General features: G+C 44.3%; 2 protein-coding genes across 2 annotated transcripts; both read left to right on the top strand.

Annotated features, from left to right (window-relative positions):
* Positions 1-925: 925 nt before the first annotated feature.
* On the top strand, positions 926-6307 carry LOC128140973 (keratin, type I cytoskeletal 19-like). The gene is made up of 8 exons (XM_052785465.1): positions 926-1600; positions 2577-2659; positions 3223-3379; positions 3639-3800; positions 4229-4354; positions 4476-4702; positions 5019-5164; positions 5953-6307. The coding sequence occupies exons 1-8, from the start codon at positions 1016-1018 to the stop codon at positions 5976-5978; spliced, it is 1512 nt and encodes a 503-aa protein (XP_052641425.1). The 5' UTR covers positions 926-1015; the 3' UTR covers positions 5979-6307.
* A 4921-nt stretch (positions 6308-11228) lies between these two features.
* LOC128140972 (keratin, type I cytoskeletal 19-like) lies at positions 11229-16622 on the top strand. The gene is made up of 8 exons (XM_052785464.1): positions 11229-11809; positions 12713-12795; positions 13349-13505; positions 13946-14107; positions 14568-14693; positions 14874-15100; positions 15611-15741; positions 16311-16622. The coding sequence occupies exons 1-8, from the start codon at positions 11321-11323 to the stop codon at positions 16334-16336; spliced, it is 1401 nt and encodes a 466-aa protein (XP_052641424.1). The 5' UTR covers positions 11229-11320; the 3' UTR covers positions 16337-16622.
* The last annotated feature ends 2614 nt before the right edge of the window (positions 16623-19236 follow it).

Genomic DNA, 19236 nt, shown 5'->3' with positions numbered 1-19236 from the left:
TGCGAAAAGCTTTTCTCCTTCTAATTTTGTGCTCAGCACAATCTTAGTAATGGCAAGGACCTGTGGGATCACATCTCAGTCCATCCAGGAAACTGGATATATCGCTCATGGATACTTCCTTTCCTGTCATCTCTTTCTTTATCTATGGTCACCACCAATTGAGGCAGCATGGACAGCAATTAAAGTAATTGAAAAATAACTTCAGAGAGGTATTTCATACACTTCAGTTACATCAAGTCTGTGTAACATCTAGACACAGAGGAATTCCAACATTTAACAGGCCTGATCTTTGCAGACTGTGAGCAACTTGACTTCTTGTGTTTGCATGACCAGAGAAATATAAGCCACAAATGGGGAACTAAACCCATGGGGAATTACCTCGGTGATTTAAGAAATCTCACAGTAAAGCATGTATTAGACCTACTGTCTGTCACTGAGCCAGGTGACAGACATCTACACCATGATATCCCTGGTCTTTTCACTACTACAGTCACTCTTATTCACACTTTTCAGAAGTGAGAATTTATATTAATTTCCCATTTTTGTTCCACGTACTCTACCATAGCATGTGATATAAAAATGTTTACTGGACTAAGAATAAAATAAATACAAATTAATAAAAGATAAAAGGCACTTTGATGTTATAAATACCAATGTTTCTTCTTTGTACATAATCGAGGGCAACTTTTTTTCTTGACTTGTTGTAAAGTTTGCATCATACAAAAAGCCGATGACTCATAAAACATTATTTTACTTTTTGGAATAAGCTGCTGACATGTAAAGTATCTTCCTTGTGAACTGGGATTTCTAGAGGGAAACTGCCTATGGGCTATTTATTCTTGGCATAAACAGCAAGACTAGCCAGCCCCGTGGGAAGAAGAAACACCTTATAGGTGACACCCCCTTTGGAAGGTATAAATAGAGATCTGCGGCAACAAACAACTTGCAGTCTGATTCAATATCAAGCTGTGCATCTTGCTTTGGGCTTTGGGTTGGATCTGCAGCTGTCCTCAAAATGAGTTGTAGTATTAAGCAGACAACTGGCTCTCTCAGGGGCAGGACCAGTGGTGGCAGCTGTGTTATTGGTGGTGGTGGTGGTGGTGGAGGAGCACGGATCTCCTCAGTCTCTTCTGGAAGATACACAACTTGCGGGATAGGTGGTAGCCGAGGGTTTTCTGGTAGAAGCTACTGTGGTGGTGTGAATTACAGCGGAGGACTGAGCACTGGCAGTTTGGTTGGTGGAAACTATGGAGGTGGCTTAGGAGCCGCTGTCCTCGGAGGATGCTCAGGCATTGGATTCAGCGGTGGCAGTGCTCGCTTTGGCGGTGGCATTGGAGGTGGCCTTGGTATTGGTCTTGGTGGAGGGGTAGTTGGAGGCGGTTTTGCTGGTGATGGCATTCTTCTTTCTGGTGATGAAAAGGTCACCATGCAGAATCTTAACGACCGCCTGGCTTCTTACCTGGACAAGGTGAGGTGCCTGGAACAAGAAAATGCTGACCTGGAGTGCAGAATCAGGGAGTGGTATGCCAAGCAGGGCCCTTTTTGTGAGCCACGGGACTACAGCTGCTATTATAAAGAAATAGAAGATCTTCAAAATCAGGTAACATCATTTCTCAGCTGCTTTCTCCCTTGTAAGCTTCTCCCACGGTCTTGGTTCACAACTTAATGCAGCGATTGAGAGTAACATTCCATTGTTGTAAAATGCTTTTTGTAAACAGCCATTAAGACAACTGCCTGTAGAAAGCCCTAGAGCTCAAAGGTAAAAACCTTGAGTGTTTGGACTGTTTCCATTGCTTTTATTAATCAGATATATTTGAAGGGCAAAATGTTATCTTCATGGAATACAGCTGGACTGGCTCAGTAGTCTTTCTGAATTAGGTTTGTGCCAAGGTGTTTGAATAGATATATGCCAAGAAAGCAGCTAAAAGAGAAATAAATAATGGATCGCATTAATTTGCCTGAATTATTATAATTCTGTCATCAGTCTTGCAGAATTCCAGTTAAATGTTATTTCCTTTTTTACAAGTTTACTCTTTCATAGAGAATTGGGAAATATAGGACATCTAATTAAAAATAAGAACAAAAAGAGCATTACCATAACACATCTTGAGTATGCAAATTAAAACTAAAAATTATTCCAAAGTGTGTTTGGCAAAAATTCTAGGATGTCAACGCACAAAGAAGAATAAAGTGAAAATAATCCAGGAAACAGACAGAAAGAGAGACACTTATAATTAAGTCCTAAAACAAAGCTTTTAAACCTCTTATCCATGAAAGTAAGATTTAGATTTAAAAGGTTAGGTGGGTTGTGGCAGGTGCTGGACAACACTAATTATACCTCTCTGACTGTCCGTATCTGAACCACGTATTTTATCATTTTAATGCCTTCACTGTACTTCACTGAACACTCACCCCTCTGATTGCTGCAATCCTCAACTCCCCCATGCCTGCTAAACAATATTAAAAAAAAAAAAAGAGAGAGAGAAAGAGGTTAGGTCTGGTAGCACCTGTCAATGGGTACACTTGAGCCTGAGGATACAGAGAAGAGGCTTCAGGAGTGAATATTCTTTTGTCAGATTGTCTGCGCAACCATAGACAACAACAAGATCATTTTGAACATCGACAACAGCAGGATGACAGCCGACGACTTCCGAGTGAAGTGAGTACCCTTCAGCTGTCCCCTTCCTCTGTCACTGTGCTCCCGCTCACAGAGCTGGTGAGAAGGAGCTCTCAGACAGGTCTCCTGTGATTCTCTGGTCAGGACAGGCTGGAGGCTATGCAGAAAAGCTCTTTCATCCATTGCCTCTAGAGTTGCCTTAATTAGTGGCAGTTCCAGGGTGGAAAATTTGGGACAACAAGATGGTTTTGAGCAGAGATTAGAGTTCTTCAGAAAGCAGAAGGGATCTGGAAAAAGGGAGCAAGCGTGGGTTCACCTGAGCTGCCATTGTGGCACATGGTGTCTTTCAAAGTGGAAGCTTTTTTTTTTCCCTTTTGGAGCGCAGAAATGCGGTGAGTGACACCTCCATCCCAGTGAAAAAGTTCCAGAGAAGGCAGACTGAGGGCAGATTTGATGGAGCAAGCCTCAGACTGCTTTTCTTAGAATCCTGTTAGGCTAGTTAGGAAAATACTGTAAGAAAGATGGATGGTCAAATGAAAAAAAAAAAGAGCAAATGGTGATGTCAGACACTGACTACTCTTTCTTGCTTTCTTTCTCACTCCCAGGTACGAGACAGAGCTGGCCCTGCGCCAGAGTGTGGAGGCTGACATTAATGGCTTACGCCAAGTCCTGGATCAGCTGACGCTGTGCAGGTCTGACCTGGAGGCACAGCTGGAGTCGCTGCGGGAGGAGCTCTGCTGCCTGAAGAAGAACCATGAGGAGGTAGGGTCCTGCCCTTCTCGTGTCCAAAGTGTTAATTCATGCAGGATCCATCACCCTCCCTCTCCGTGGTCCCTACCCCTGGGGTGCTGGCTGCAGACGGGCAACTGGTTGATGGAGACAATACATGTAAACTAGGAGCTGTGAATGTCCAGCAGAGAGGGCCTCTGCCAGGGGCTCTGCTCTTACCTATGGGGCAACTTAGCTCCCTCAGTTTTTTCCTTCTTTTTAAAAAATGACATGATCTGGGTGGTGTTTCCAGGAAATGAACTGTCTGAGGAAACAATCGACTGGAGATGTGAGCGTGGAGGTCAATGCCTGCCCTGGCCCAGACCTCAGAAAGATCCTGGAGGAGATGAGGTGCCAGTATGAAACACTGATTGAACGCAATCGCAAAGAAGTTGAGGATTGGTATGAGTGCAAGGTGAGTACATGTACACAGCCCTGATTTTCCCTAGCTGATATCCAGGCAATGGTTCCACAGTGATTTATTACGCGTTAAAACCACACAACATACTGTAACAGCATTTAGCATTGGTTTAAATTGACCAAGTGACACAGGGGATACTGCCACTCTGCATTCTTTTTATGGGGTGATGGGAAGTGCTGCATGTTAGTGAGACTTGAGGCAGGAACTCTTTACAATGCAGTAAGTAGTGAGAAGAACTGGACAGCAGTACTATTAGAAGAACAAGAGGAATGACGAGCAGGGTTCACACTCCATTAGGATGACAGAGAGTTCACCCAAACCTTTCTCATTTCATGTTTTTTGCTAGCTTCTCTGCTCTTTCCTTAATCTGCCTTACATCAAACATTCCCTGAACATCTTTATTCTGGATTGGTGATTTTCAGATTGAGGAGGTGAATCGGGAGGTTATTACAAGCGGTCAGGAGGTAGAGACGTGCAATAACCAAGTCACTGAACTGAGACGCCAATTGCAAGCCCTGGAAATCGATCTCCAGGCTCAGCTCAGCCAGGTGAGTGGTGAGCTGGTGTAAAGCTCAGCTGTCTCACAGTTATGTTTTGATGTAAGAATTCGTAGTTAAACGCAGTGTTTCTCATGCCTGTATTTGTATTGTGCCACATGTCACTCCTCAGAGGGACAACCTGGAATCCTCACTGGCTGAGACAGAGTGTCGCTACAACAACCACCTTGCTGAGCTCCAGAGCCAGATCACATGCGTGGAGCAGCAACTGGCTGATCTGCGTGCAGAAATGGAATGCCAGAACCAAGAGTACAAGATCCTGCTGGATGTCAAATGCCGTCTGGAGCAGGAGATCCATACATACCGCTGCCTGCTAGAGGGCGGACAGCAGGACCTTATGTAAGTAGGCTTGAGATGCACCGAAAGACACAATAAAATACCTGTGTCCTGGGTATTTTAACATAACAGCAAAGTGAACAATAGGTGGAGGCTCTGCACAGCTCCTTCACCCTTACTGGCCTGTTCAGGCTGCCTGGTAATCAATGGTGATAATCTGCTTCCCTACCTTGTGCCAGCCATTGCCACAAGAAGAAAGGTCACTGCAATATTCTGCCAAAAAGGAAACCAGACTGAGAGCAGCAGAGACAATGAAAAACTGTAGTTCTAGTTTATCTGTCATTTCCTTCACTAAAATGTTATTTTCCTGTCCCCTTAGTCAGCAAGGAGGAATTGGTCAGTCTTCGGGTCTAGGAGGAGGAGTTGCAAGAACAAGTGGAATAGGAGGAGGAGGTATCATTAGAACAAGCCACACTTACACTTCATCTGCCCAGATGCCATCCTGTGCAGCTGCGGAGATACAAGGTAAAAACTGCAATACTCTACAAGATTTCCACAGTCTTCTCTATTCTAATGCAGCAAGGACAGGCAGCCACAAAGATCTTTCCCACGTAGCTTACAGGTGCTATTTGAAAGTTTTATTGTGAGGCTACTGGGAAATACATGATGGGAGGCCACAGAGGAGTGGCTACAAGTGCTTTCAGGAGCTGTGACTCTGCTAGGAAGCATGAGAACTGCAAAAAGGGAGGAGGGGGAAGGGGGATAGGAAGGAGAATGACAGAGCAGGCAGGCAAGCCACAGAGAATGTGGAGAAAGGACTGACATGAAATCTGGAACAAAGGAAAGAGTAGGAGAAAGGAGAAAGTAGAGTGCCCAGAAATCAGAAAAAAAAGCACGAATCATGGGAATACTGGCAGAAAACTACTAGTACTATTTGAAGGGGAAACTTCCAGCCAAACTGAAAAACAAAGAAAGAAATATGGCGACAGTTGGTCCAGGAGAATGAGTGTGAGCAGGGGCATTGTTCTGGCAAGGACCCTGATGCCATTCTCTCATCCAGATTGCTGCTGGTACAAAGTCTGCAGCTTCCACCATTTGGCATTTTTATGTAAAAGGGCAGACCATGCTCCAGCTAGCTACAAATCCCATCTGCCTGACTGGCAGGCAACAATCAGACCTTTCCAGGAAGGGACAGTATTTATCTGAAATTCTAATTGAATTGGCTTGTGAAATGATCACATGTATAGAATGACAGTGTGGGAAAGAATTTATTTTTGCTATAAACAAAGTAATGTTTCCTTCGATCTCTCCAGTGCCTTGCAGAAGGATTTGTGATTAAGCAGAGAAATGAAAATATCCAACAAGAGAACCCTGAAGCAGAGCCATGGATGAAGAGAGAGAATATTTACTGTATGCCTCTGCAAAGAGCAAGGAGCGTGCTCTTTTGTATTACTCAGCAATGCTAAGCAATGTGTCAGAGGGATAAGCAGAGCGTTGGGCCACATTCTGCTTTATTTTGCTATTTGCTTTTTCCAGTCTGTATTGCTGTGTGTGCCCAACCACCATGACTATTGCTGGAGTTAACCAGTAGTATATGATCACTAATGTACCTGCTGGTGAAAAAATTTCTCTAATAAAACTTTGCTTCTGCCTGATGCAATCAAGAAACCTGTGTCTGGAAACTGAGTTCCTTTAGAAAATTGGGTGCTGATCCATGCACAAGGGCCACCTAAACAGGTCAGGATCATAGTCCACTGGGAACAAAGCTGCTTTGCCAGTGGGAGCCAGAGAACGGCCTTGCTGACCTTGCAGGTCTTGTCCACCTCCTTACTGTCAAAGCCTGTACCATACGTTGCCCGTTCCTGCATGACATCCTCCATGATCTACACAGACAGCCTAATCAGGCAGATGCCTGTGTGCTTCCCACAGAACATTGTGCTAAAACACAATTTTAGAAATATTTTGAAAGTCAGCGATGGAACATCTGGAGACAGATTGCCTCGGCCCCAGTCTAGTGCTGACACATCTGGGCTGTGCCCTCTCATACTTCATCATCCAACCTGGGGACTGTGATTAGACTGAAGAGGAAATCTTTGTCTCCACGACTGATTCAATTTCTGCTGACATGGCTTATATTCTGACCTATCCCTTTCATTTTATAGGAATCTTCCCATTGGGAAAAGGACTGAAGGCAAAAGGTTTCTTTCTATCTGTTTTCACATAGTGACTGAGTCATTTACTGGTCATCCTTCTATTTCAAAGAGTTTCAACCTGAACATCAGGAACTGTTGAAAGATCATCTTTACATTAAACATACCTTCTTTGGAGAACTGGAGAGGGCAGGATGGGAGCTGAAAAAGTGCAGCTCAACAGAGAATACAATGGAGAAAAAAGTCAGCTAGGGCCTTTGGATACACAGAGCCAGTATGTCTTAAACTTCACAAGCAAGGCAAAGATCACTCCCTCCTTTGGGCCTTGAACAGCAGCCATGTAGCTGATGCTGAGTCAGTGTGGACTGGCATGGTGGTGTGCATGCGTCCTGACACTGACCTGCCTAGAGAAGCGAGGGCAGCAGTTTGGTAACTGAGGGCCCTGGAGCACTTCTGGTGGGTGCAGCCATGGGAACTGGCCATGGTGAGCTTGCAGAGTCATTCTGGGTTTGGAGAATTTTCAGTTAAAAGCCATTATGACCTGGAGGGTGTTTTGAGGTTTAAATTGTCTGTTGGTCCTGAAAAACAAGCAGTGGCCGGTTTTACACGTCCACTCCACCCTGCAGGTTCACAGCTAAAAGAGCAACACTGGTTATGGCTGCTGTTACTTCTGGTACACTGCGATGTGGTTGTTATAGAAAGAGTCATATTCACTTATGAGATGACCTGGTAAAGCAAAACTCCTGGTTATTCCTTTGCCATCAAAAGCTGGAGGTTATGGAACAGCCAGCCTCGGGGTGGGGGGTGGGGGCACTAGAAAAGGGTATAAAGACAAAAACATTTCAGGACCATATATACAGCATAGTGTGGCACACTTTTTTAGTGTCAGCTCTTTTATATGGACACCAATTTCTCTTTTACTACAGAAACAGACTTAACAGAACCTGAAACTTTCCAGGAAAGCAGCATCTCCAAGGCCTATAGGTAGCAAGTGTCTGAAGAATCTCAATCATTCATGTATCAGGGAGCAGGTGAAAGGTGCCCTTCTCCTGCTGTAAAAGAACATGGAGACAAGATGTCTCAGTGGTATTTCTTTTATTTCATCTACCAGACACTAAACCCAATAGTATCCAGGGGCTAGAGCACAATAAGAAAATGCAGCACTGGAACAACTGCAATAAAGATTCAGAAGAGTGACCATAGGTAGAAGCTTTTAAACCAAGACTCTAAATTGAGCCTTCTTTAAAGATCAGTTCCAGCCCTACAGAAAGTCCCAGACTTGATGCCGAAATCCCTCAGTGGACGTGTAAGGCCACTGCTTCACAAGAGATCAAAAGAGATACTTATCATGGTTATAATGGGAAATTCCCATTGGTTGGACTCTTTTGTGTATATCCCAGTTGTCCTCAGAGCTCTGGCTGAGAAGTCAGAAAGCAAGTCTTTCCCTTTTCCTTTCCCGTTGTCTTCTCCTGCCTTGTTCAGTGCAAAGACAGACAGTAAGATAACCCACTGGTGCCCTTTCTGGCCTCAATCCTTCCCAACCTACCAGTCCTCACACTCTCATTTCTAAAAATATAAAGATACTGTACTGATGCTCTTCCAGTTTTCAGTCTTCTGGAAACTCTAGGCAACCTACAATATATAAAATCTTGCCACTTTTTTCTGGGAGCCCCAGCTGAATCCCACCGGGTCTGGGCTAGTCTCCTCTTGTGAACTGCTACTGACATCTAGCTGCTCCACCTGATTCCCTGTATTCATATCAAAGGCCTTTCCACCCTTCCCACCAGGTCCAGTAGGTGCAAAGCATGCACTTTCACAAAGGAGCTGTCCTAAATTCCTGAGAGGTGAAAGAGAGCTAATGACATGGCCAAAAGGACTCTAATGGTCCAGACTTTATGAATATGCCTCTGGAAAGCCCCTGGGGTTGTACAGACTCAGCTCCTAAGACACTGTGATGTTGTTTGTAGACCTACAAGTTTGGGACGCATTTGGAAAGCAGCTCATGAGAAGGTAGCTTGTGATAAACAGTTCCCCAGCAGAAAACACCCTGGAAACAACCCATATATTAAAGAGCTGCAAATTATGGAGCTGCAAACCTTGGGCTGGAAACTACATTTCCATGAGATTTCCATATTTCTTTGTGCTAATGAGACAGACCCAGGAAGCTTATGAGTTCAAATAACTGAATGAAAATAGGAGGGAAAGCTTAATTTATTTTTTTAAGGTCTTCAGAACAATTATTAACTTTACCTTAGCATAACTAGTGCACCCATTTCCTGAAGATAAAAAGGAAAAATAGCAAGAAAGAGAGCAAGCGTGTGCCATGCAAGGATCCCAGGCAAAGGTGCCTGCTGAAGACCCACAGCAGAAAGAGGTGGGTCTAATGGATAAAGCTACAGGCCCACAGGGGACCAAGGTATGTCAGAAGAGCAGGAGCCATCCTCTCTGCTCTCCGCAATAATTACCGCAATAGGCATGTAGACATCCTCCACTCCCACAAAGGAGTAAGTCATTCTATGTTTCTGCCTGCATTATTCTGATGTGCTAAAATGATAACTGTGGAGCAGAGGAAGGAATGTGCACTCACTCAGAAAAGATGCTTGCTGCAGACAGCTATTGGGAAACTCCTGAAGAATCATATGCAGGACAGGCAAAGCTTCAAGCGATGCAGTATTACATCAGTTTCGGTTCATTCTTACCACCACACCCTGACTCCAATTACATTCTCCAGTCCTAGTAATGAAATCCAGGTATTCCTTCCTCTACACAATAGCTTTATTAGAGTTTTTACCTAATCTGAGCTTTGCTCCTTTGTATTTTGTGACTGAGTGGAGCACAACTTAGAATGAAGGACAGGCTGACATTCAGGCACTGCAGTCTGATACAGGAGACCTAAGTTCAACTGCAGACTCTGCCAGAGGCGTGCTCTTTGTCTTTGAGTAAATCACTTTGAGCAAGTCTCTCCACATGTTTGTCTCTGGCCTGCTGGAGATATCAGCAGAATGCTGCTGGGTTTCATTGTACTGGATCAGTAAGATCCAAAGATGCAGAGATAAGGGAAGGCATGTTTTCAACAGAAATAAGGAGAACAAGAGCAATAAAATGATCAGCAAATACATGAATACTGGGATAATTCAGTCCTCCACTAAGTGGGATTATTTACTTGCCATAATAATAGCTATTCCAATCCACAAACCTGACAGGGAGTGAGGATTTTAGCAAGAGTTTGAGCTCACTTGTTCCCTGGTGAAGTAGGCTTGGAGAATTTCTTACAGTGAACGGTTAGTTTCAGAAAGCTGTGGAATGCCTGTCTCTTGCTCAACAGCCAGTAGAAGCAGGTTCTCCCTAGAGAGAAGGCCATTGCTCTCGAGTCTTAGCAAAACATCTCATGAAAATGAGCTTAGCCTGAATTTTGATGTCAGAAGAGTGAAAGGATTCTTACCTTTTAATTTCTCTGCCTAGCTAAGATTTGGAGACATTAGTGATAGAGAAGAACCTCTGGTTTGTACTTAACACATCTTCTCCAAGCCAGCGTAGAACTGTATTGGGCAACGATTGCTCTGCTGGCAATCAGCAATTCTGTCTTTATATTTCCTAGGACAGTAGTCCCAAACCTCTTATTAGAATGCAGCACATATTGACAGAGAAATTGCGCATAGGACGTTTCCACTGCCATTCACTGTTTCAAAACACCCACCCTTCCCCAGCAACGATCACTATCCATAATGATGAAAACTGTAGAAATATCTTTCACTGAACAACATGAAATATTTAAAGTACTTTTACCTTACTCTACACTCTCCACATAAAGAAACAAAACCTTTGTGAATTACTGGAGAGCCACAGTCATATATGAAGAATCTTTCATCCAAGTCCATTAAGACATCACTCCACGGTCTCACTTGTTTCATAGCAGAGCGTTCTGGAGTTGTCATTTTGCCAATGGAGAGACTTAAAGGTTAATCTCTGTGTCTCTGATCTTTCCACAAAGTTCTTACATCATTCCTCATACATCATTCGAGAGTCAAACTTCGTATTTATTCTTTCTTTTTCATCTTACATATTCCAACATCAGCACCTTGCATGAAAACTGCTTATTCAACTCAAAATAAAATGAAAATAAATTAATGAGAGATAAAGAGCTCTTTGATGCAATAACCTTTAATGATTTCTTCCTGGTATATAATTTAGGACAGTGTTTTTCCTGGCTTAATGTTGTAAAGTTTGCATCATAAACAAAAAGCTGATGATTCATAAAACATTATTGCTAATGTATTTTTGAAATTAGCAAGAGACATGTAAAGTATCTTCCTTGTCTACCAGGATTCTTGAAAGGAAACTTCCCTTTGAGAAATTATTCTTGGCACCAATGGCTAGAGTAGCCAGCCTTATGGGAAGAAGAAACAGTGGTGACACCCACTGTGGAAGGTATAAATAGAGTTTCGTGGCAACGGACAACTCGCAGTCTGATTTAATATCAAGCTGTGCATCTTGCTTTGGGCTTCTGCTTGCATTTCCAACTGCTGTCGCCATGAGTTGCAACATTAAGGAGACTATTACTGTGTCTAGCAAAGGCAGGAGCAGTGGTGGCAGCTGTATCATTGGTGGTGGTGGTGGAGCACGGATTTCTTCCTACGGGATAGGCAGTGGCAGAGGTTTTTCTGGAAGGAGTTACTGCGGTGGAGTGAATTATGGAGGGGGACTGAGTGTTGGTAGCTTGGCTGGTGGGAGCTATGGAGGTGGCAACTGCTATGGCAATGGCCTTGGTTTTGGCCTTGGAGGTGGTGTGGTTGTTGGTGGTCTTGGTGGCGACTGTTTGCTTTCATCCTGCGATGAGAAGGTCACAATGCAAAATCTCAATGACCGCCTGGCTTCCTATCTGGACAAGGTGAAGTGCTTGGAGAAGGAAAATGCTGAACTGGAATGCAGAATCAGAGAGTGGTATGCTACACAGGGCCTTTCCTGTGAGCCCCGGGACTACAGCTGCTATTACAAAGAAATTGAAGATCTTCAAAATCAGGTAATCCCCTTTTTTCAGTTGTTCCTCCCCTATTTAAGGCTTATTTCTGAATCTGTATTTAGAATCTACTGCAATTGTTAGAGGTAACTTTGGTGCTGCTAAATGTCTTCGCAAACATAAATTTTGGCAAGCTCCCCTGTGACACTGTTGAGTGTGGGTGCATATCAAAGATGCATGCTGCAAGGTGATACAGGTGGGATAATACTCTTAAAAAGGAAAAGGATGCTTTGTTACATTGTGTTTTGACTATACAATTATAAATATGGTATCACCAAGTGTGCTCTGAGGAAATGCAGTGGTGTCAGCCCAGTAGGAAAAGCAAAGTAAAGAGAACTATAGAACAAGAGCAAAACATACATATCAAACGCGGTATCAAACAAAGCATTATAAATTCCAGGTGAGAAAAGTGGAGTATTTGAAATTGATTGCCACAGTGGCACAAACAGCTTGATACTATTATGTCCACAATGAAAGCTATGGCTGATCTTAAGGCTTAAAGATACCTTCCAACTGTCTTCCCTGAAGACCCTTAAGCCTGAAGCCCAGAACACACCAGCTTGAATGTCAGTTGAGATTTAATGTCTTAAGGAAGGTTCTTTAGGTTCACTTCTTTGTGAAGCATTTTTGGAACTTGCCTTCAGATCTTGAAACTGGGAAGTCCCTTCTCACAGCTCTCTAACTCCCAATCTCTACACAGTTGATCTCTTTTCTTTACTGACTGTGAGTTAAGGAGGCAAAGCTACCTCCTGCAACTGCTCTGCTCAAGGAACAAGGTTACTGAAGTAAGAAGGTAACAGAAAAAGGAAATTGTGAAGAGTTACTACCTAACTGCAATCTAGATAGACCTATAGAGTATAACAGCAGAGAGAAGTGAAACATCTCTCATGGTCTGCTCTTTTCCAGATTGTCTGCGCAACCATTGATAACAACAAGATCATTCTGGACATTGATAACAGCAGGATGGCTGCTGATGACTTCCGCGTGAAGTGAGTGCCCCTCTGTGTAGATGAGCCCCATTGCCTCCTCCCTGCTCCTTTACATCTGATTTGTGGAGTCTCCATGCACTAATTACAGAGACTTCAGACAAGTCTCAGTACAACACCGCATTAGGACAGGATGGAGTGATGAAAGGCATTTTGATCTTGGTCACCAGCCCTCCCTTAATTAGTATTCTCAGGTGAAACATTTGGCAACAGCGTTTGTTGGTGAGGGCTGGGGACCCACATTGCAGGGAGGAGTCCTTAGTGGTATAGTTGGTGCATTTCCATCACAGACCAGTGCAGATTGGGATCAGCAAAACAGAAATGCAGCTGAATAAGTGATATCAAACATACAGTGATCAGGAGCAGGAAAAAAATAGATGAGGAAAGCTTTCACATAACAGACATTAAGTGCAGTGCAGAAATCTAATGCACAGTGCATTCAGTTTAGACAACAAAATACAGTTTAAAGCCAGCAGTTGGGAAAGGAGATCTTTGCATAAACTGAGCACAGTTGAGATGTTACCGTTCTGAATTTCTGCTTTCTTGCACAAACCAGGTATGAAACGGAGCTGGCCCTGCGCCAGAGCGTGGAGGCTGACATTAATGGCTTACGCCAAGTCCTGGATCAGCTGACGCTCTGCAGGTCTGACCTGGAGGCACAGCTGGAGTCACTGCGGGAGGAGCTCTGCTGCCTGAAGAAGAACCACGAGGAGGTAGGGTCCTGCCCTTTCCCTAGGAGCACCATGGCCCTGACATAAAACTTCGCCTACACGAATGTGCTCTAAATTTAAAAGTAAAGATCAACCACTTTCACGCCACAGCTTTCGCATCAAACACTTCTGGGGTTCAGACCTGTCTGCCTCGTGGGTGGTGTGGGAGCTCTGGCAGAGAGGTGGCTGCTGCTCTCGGGGTTGCGCTGGCACTAGGAGTGCCGGGGGGGGTGTGTGTGAAAGTTGCTGCTGACTCCAGTGGATGAGAAAAGAAATTACCCAACAGATTTGTTGGGGAAACACTTGCACCATCTCCCAGTGCTTTTTACAGCCATAGCTGGGAGGCACCCCTCACAGGGAGTGCTGTTCTTAGCCACCAAGCTCTGCTCTTCTATGTTGTCTTTCAAAAGCCAGTATGCATCTGATCTGGGCTATATTTTCAGGAAATGAATTGCCTGAGAAAACAATCAACTGGAGACGTGAGTGTGGAGGTCAATGCCTGCCCTGGACCAGATCTCAGGCAAATCTTGGAGGATCTGAGATGCCAGTATGAAACACTGATAGCGCGCAACCGCAAGGAAGTTGAGGATTGGTATGAGTGCAAGGTGAGCGACACACACCTGCTGCAAAACAAACTGACATGCACATTTCAAGGCAGAGGAGCATTTCAGAAAACAGACATGGAGACAACAAGCAGGTCTTCCTTTACAGTGAAGCCTGAGATCAGCACTCATTATACGCTGTGTTCCACAGGAGACACAGGCCTGTCTGACCAGTTTGTTATGTCCCATCTGAAACGGCAGCATTTGCTGCAAGGCCTTGCGGTGTGTTGTTGGAACTAAGATATTCCACATTTGGATTAAAGAGACTTAATAACCAAGAGGCTAATGTGATTTGTAAAAAGAGCAAGCAGCTGAAGCTGGCGGTTAACGCCCAGTGCACAGAGAACTCGCCCTGCTCACTTTTCTTTTTGCTAGCTACTCACTGTATTCTGCTTCTGTAAAAGCAAGTCCCATTTACGCAGATATTCTCTGAAGCTCTTTATTCTGGATTGGTGATTTTCAGATTGAGGAGGTGAATCGGGAGGTTATTACAAGCGGCCAGGAGGTAGAGACGTGCAACAACCAGGTTACTGAACTTAGACGCCAATTGCAAGCCCTGGAAATTGATCTCCAAGCTCAGCTCAGCCAGGTAGGTGGTGAGCTTACTTTCAGCTGTGATGTGGTTACTGCTGGATTTCTTAGCATGAACAGCCAGACCTACCAATCAGCATGATGGTGGTGAATAGTTCTTTCATTTTTTGATTGGAAATACTAAACTCCAGGGTGACACTTAAATGAATGTTGTTTCTTTGGTTGTCTTGTTTATCAGAGAAATAATTTGGAATCCTCTCTGGCTGAGACTGAGTGCCAGTACAACACCCTCCTCGGTGAGCTACAGAACCAGATCACATGCGTGGAGCAGCAATTGGCTGAAATAAGAGCAGAAATAGAGTGCCAGAACCAAGAATACAAGACCTTACTGGACGTCAAGTGCCGTTTGGAGCAGGAGATTCAGACCTACCGGTGCTTGTTGGAAGGAGGACAGCAGGACCTTATGTATGTAGATCTCTAAATCCACTACAGAATAAATGAAAATATCAAGGATCTGTATTACAGATTGGGAATCTGATATAATCTTTAGTCCATCTTAATGCTTTCTTTGAGATGAAAAAGTTGTCTCATGAGCAACTTTACTGTGATGAACATTCAAATCTGAACTAAATGGCACTCCTTGGGATCTGCAATGCAGAGAAATCAAATCTGTTAACTGCTAGTTACAACACTGTAACTACTAGTATTATGTCAGCATTCATAATAACCTCTTTTCTATAGTAAGATGGGCGAGAACTGTCAAAATAAGAATTAATTGCAATGCTCTGCATTGCATTTCCATGCCAAAGGGGAGCACACACACAAAGCAACTCTGAAAGTGAAAAAAGAATGCAATGTAAAATACTCTAACCCCCATAAAAGACATAGTTTGAAACTTTGTGTCATGTAGCCAGTCAGCAGTGTCATGTAAAGTTCTAAAACTCCCTATTCCTTTCACCAAATTTATCCCACCAGTCATGGAGGAGGAATCGGAGTAGGAACTGGTGTAGGAGGAGGAGTCATTAGGACAAGCCACACCTATACTACAACTTCATCTTCCCATTGCCAGCCCCAAGTCCCACCCTGCAAGACTGGAGATATACAAGGTAAGAGCCATGTTTTCACAGAAACAGTTTTTTTCAGTTTGTTCCTTTGTAATAAGGCCAGGAGACAACACATGCTCCTAGGACATGTTTTTGGTATCTTCTCAGAGAGTTACTATGCTACAGGTGTGATCTGTTACAATGGATCCAACCACAGTGCAAAATCAGCTGTGTTACTAAGAAATAGTTTTCAAGAGAGCTCTGACTGAATATGAAGTAGCAGAAAGCAAATGAGAGACAAGAAGGAGCCGTAGAACTAAGAGGAGAAAGCTGGGGAAATGAGGCATAAAAAAAAAATCTGCAAGTAGAAGTAAAGATGACAGCCAAACAAGGCTTAGCAAGAGAGTCTTGAAGGAGTGAAAAGAAGGGCAAATCTGTAACTTTACAAGTGCAAATTCCCATTAAAACACAATTATTTAGGGAATTTCTGGGGTTTCCTGGGTTGTCTGCCAACTGCTCTCGTTTAACAGAGTGTATTCTTGAAATAAGGGCACTACACAGACAAAATTTTTGTTATTTGAAGGATTTTATCTCTGTTCCAAGCAAATAATGTTGCTACATTTTTTCTCCAGTGACCTGCAGGAGAATTTGTGATTAAGGAGGAATGGACTAGAAGATGACATACAGAGAGACCCACAGACAAAACAAGAACACTCAATGTTCACTGAACACCTCTATGCAGAGAAAGTAGAAGTAACTCAGCGATGCTTTGCCATGTATCTAAAGGGGCCTATTTGGGGCCACCTTCTTCTCTGTTCTGCTACTTCTGTTCTGTAATGCTGTAATCTCTAGAAGTTACTTGAGTTAGTCAGGATCACTAATGTACCTGCTGGTGAAAAAATTTCTCTAATAAAACTTTCCTTCTGCCTGATGCAATCAAGAAACCTGTGTCTGGAAACTGAGTTGCTTTAGAAAATCAGGTGCTGCTCTAGGTGCAAACCACAACCTCAGCCAGGCTAGCTAGCCTCTGCAATGACCCCACCAGAAAAGCTGGAAACCCACGCACAAGGGTCACCTAAATGGGTCAGGATCATAGTCCACTGGGAACAAAGCTACTTTGCCAGTGGGAGCCAGAGAACGGCCTTGCTGACCTTGCAGGTCTTGTCCACCTCCTCATTGTCAAAGCCTGTACCATACGTTGCCCGTTCCTGCATGACATCCTCCATGATCTACATGAAGAGCCAGTTTAGGCAGATGCATGTGTGCTTCCCACAGAGCATTTTGCTTAAATTCATTGCAGAACAACAAAGAAGGAAGTGGAGCTGGAGCTTGTCAATGAAAGGAGAACAGAGAGATCAGTGACAGAAATTTCCATGAAAAAGCAAGCTCAGGATGGTGTATATCCATGCACAATTATTGGCTTAGCAGCCATCCCTGGTGTACACCTCCAGCTGCTCTCCAGATGTGTCAGGAATTAAACTGTGAGATGTGTTGGCTGCTGGGGAGTATAATGTCAGCCATACATGTCTTAACAGATGTGCACTGCGGTCATCTGGGGGGAGGGAGGTGTCTTCTGACCTCACCTGTCTTCTGGACTTCTGTAATGTAAGCACATCTGAGTGAGTCTGTCACTCTACAGAGCAAATCCCACCTCTTCTGCATCTGACATCTGCCTGGGGAGAGGGACTGTGCAATACAAGTGCCTCTTCTCTTGGGTGACTGTGAGCAGAGCTCAGAGCAGGCGCTGAGAGGACAGCATCCAAATTTTATCATGAATCTCCTCTTCTCTTGACAGCCAAGGGGTGGTTGGACATCCATAGCTGTGCAGAGACACCCACAGGATGGAAAAAGCAGATGGCCTGAAAGCCCTTTTTATAGCCTATATAACGTGGCACAAACATTTCTCACACATAAACACATGTAAAATATTTCGGAGTCCTTTGATGAGAAATTAAAAAATATTTGAAGCATAAAAGCAAGTGCATTTCCCCAAATCCCACTCCTGAATATACCACCCACCTGGAGGAATAGCATTTCTGCCTCTGCTCACGGGCAGTTTATGCGCTGCAGTAAGCAGGGAGACGGGGACGGGGGGGGGGGCAAAGGGAGGATGGCATTTTGGCTTTGAAGCAGAGAAGCAACAAGGCTGATCCCTGGCGGACAGGGCTGTGAGGAGCAGTGGGGATGGTGGAAGGCAGCGCTCGGAGAGGCACCGCTGGCTCCCGGCCCTCGCCCGGAGCTGCTGCCGCAGCGCTCCCAGGGCGGCCTCTCCTGGCTTTAACCACCGCCTGGAAAAGAAATGCAAGCAGAAACGGCTGACACCAGGTTTCTGGCTGATGTGCGCCAGGGGAGGAAGAGGTTAATGTCAGCAGCACACGCACCTTCTCTGGTATCGTGCCAGGTTTGCCATGTTGCTCTTCCCAGACTGTGATTTCTCCCCGGCAGCTCCCACCACTGTACAAACCCTTGTACAAAACACAGTTCTGCGGACGTGCCACCCGCTGCTCGCTCCTCCCAGCTCAGGATTTCACCTAAACAGCATGAACCAAATCCTCCCTGAAGTGAGACGGTTTCTTATCAAAACTAAAATCCTGTGGATTTGGCATCTGAGTTTTCACTTTCTACTGCCATTGGCACTGGCATTTCCCTCTTGCCACCACATAAGGAAATCTCGACTGAAGCACTTGTGAAAATATTTATACTGGGTTGGGGTTTTGGGGGGGTTTTTTCCCAGAGGAAAGAGAAACATTTGCCTGAGAACACAGGGCAAAACTGGTAGTCTATCCAGTTTGTACCAAAACTCAAGCAAAAGTTTTTCATGAGCACTGTATTTGATGTCAGATAAAAACTTAAGGGGAGCTGGAATAATAAATTATCATTACATGCAGATACTGCTTGTGCTGAAGAACAAAGAAATGGAGAAGTGCCTGGTAAACACCAGCAGACCAGACATCTTGGTAGTTTCCAGATCTCTCCATAAGGTGTCAGCTGTTCTTAACTGGCAGATCCAAACAAAATGCCGACCTGCCAGTCTCCTGCTCCCAAGCGCCTGGTCTGGTACAGTCCTCTCCTATTCTTGCTCCAGCCTACCCAAGGAGAGTAAATAGTGCATTATCGCAGTATGTGAGACTGAGATGTGATACTCTGCTTAAAGTGGGACTTACATTTTACTAAGACGCCAGGAGATGCAGATAAGTTTGGCTAATACTATCTGTGGCTAAATGGAAGTTGCTGTTCGACTATACAACAAAAATACAATAATATGTAGTTAGAATAATGTTATATAAAAATGTCATGACGCATACTATACAGTAATTTCAGTACTGTCCAGGGCCACCTGCACTGGACAGTCCTCTAACACACAGGAAGATGCAATTACTGCACTGCAGTGGCATGGGGAAGCATTCCCTCCTGCCGCTGCCAATCCCTGTGCCCACGGTGCCAAATGATACAGACACATTTTGTGTTTCACTACATGGGATATTTGGAGATGCAGGAAGAGACGGACATCATAGGCCCTGTGCCACAGTCTGCAGCCTGCTCTCTAGAGGGCACTCA

Source organism: Harpia harpyja, chromosome 4 (genome assembly GCF_026419915.1).
Source record: "Harpia harpyja isolate bHarHar1 chromosome 4, bHarHar1 primary haplotype, whole genome shotgun sequence".
Classification (NCBI taxonomy): domain Eukaryota; kingdom Metazoa; phylum Chordata; class Aves; order Accipitriformes; family Accipitridae; genus Harpia; species Harpia harpyja.
This window is presented reverse-complemented; position numbering and strand designations above follow the sequence as displayed.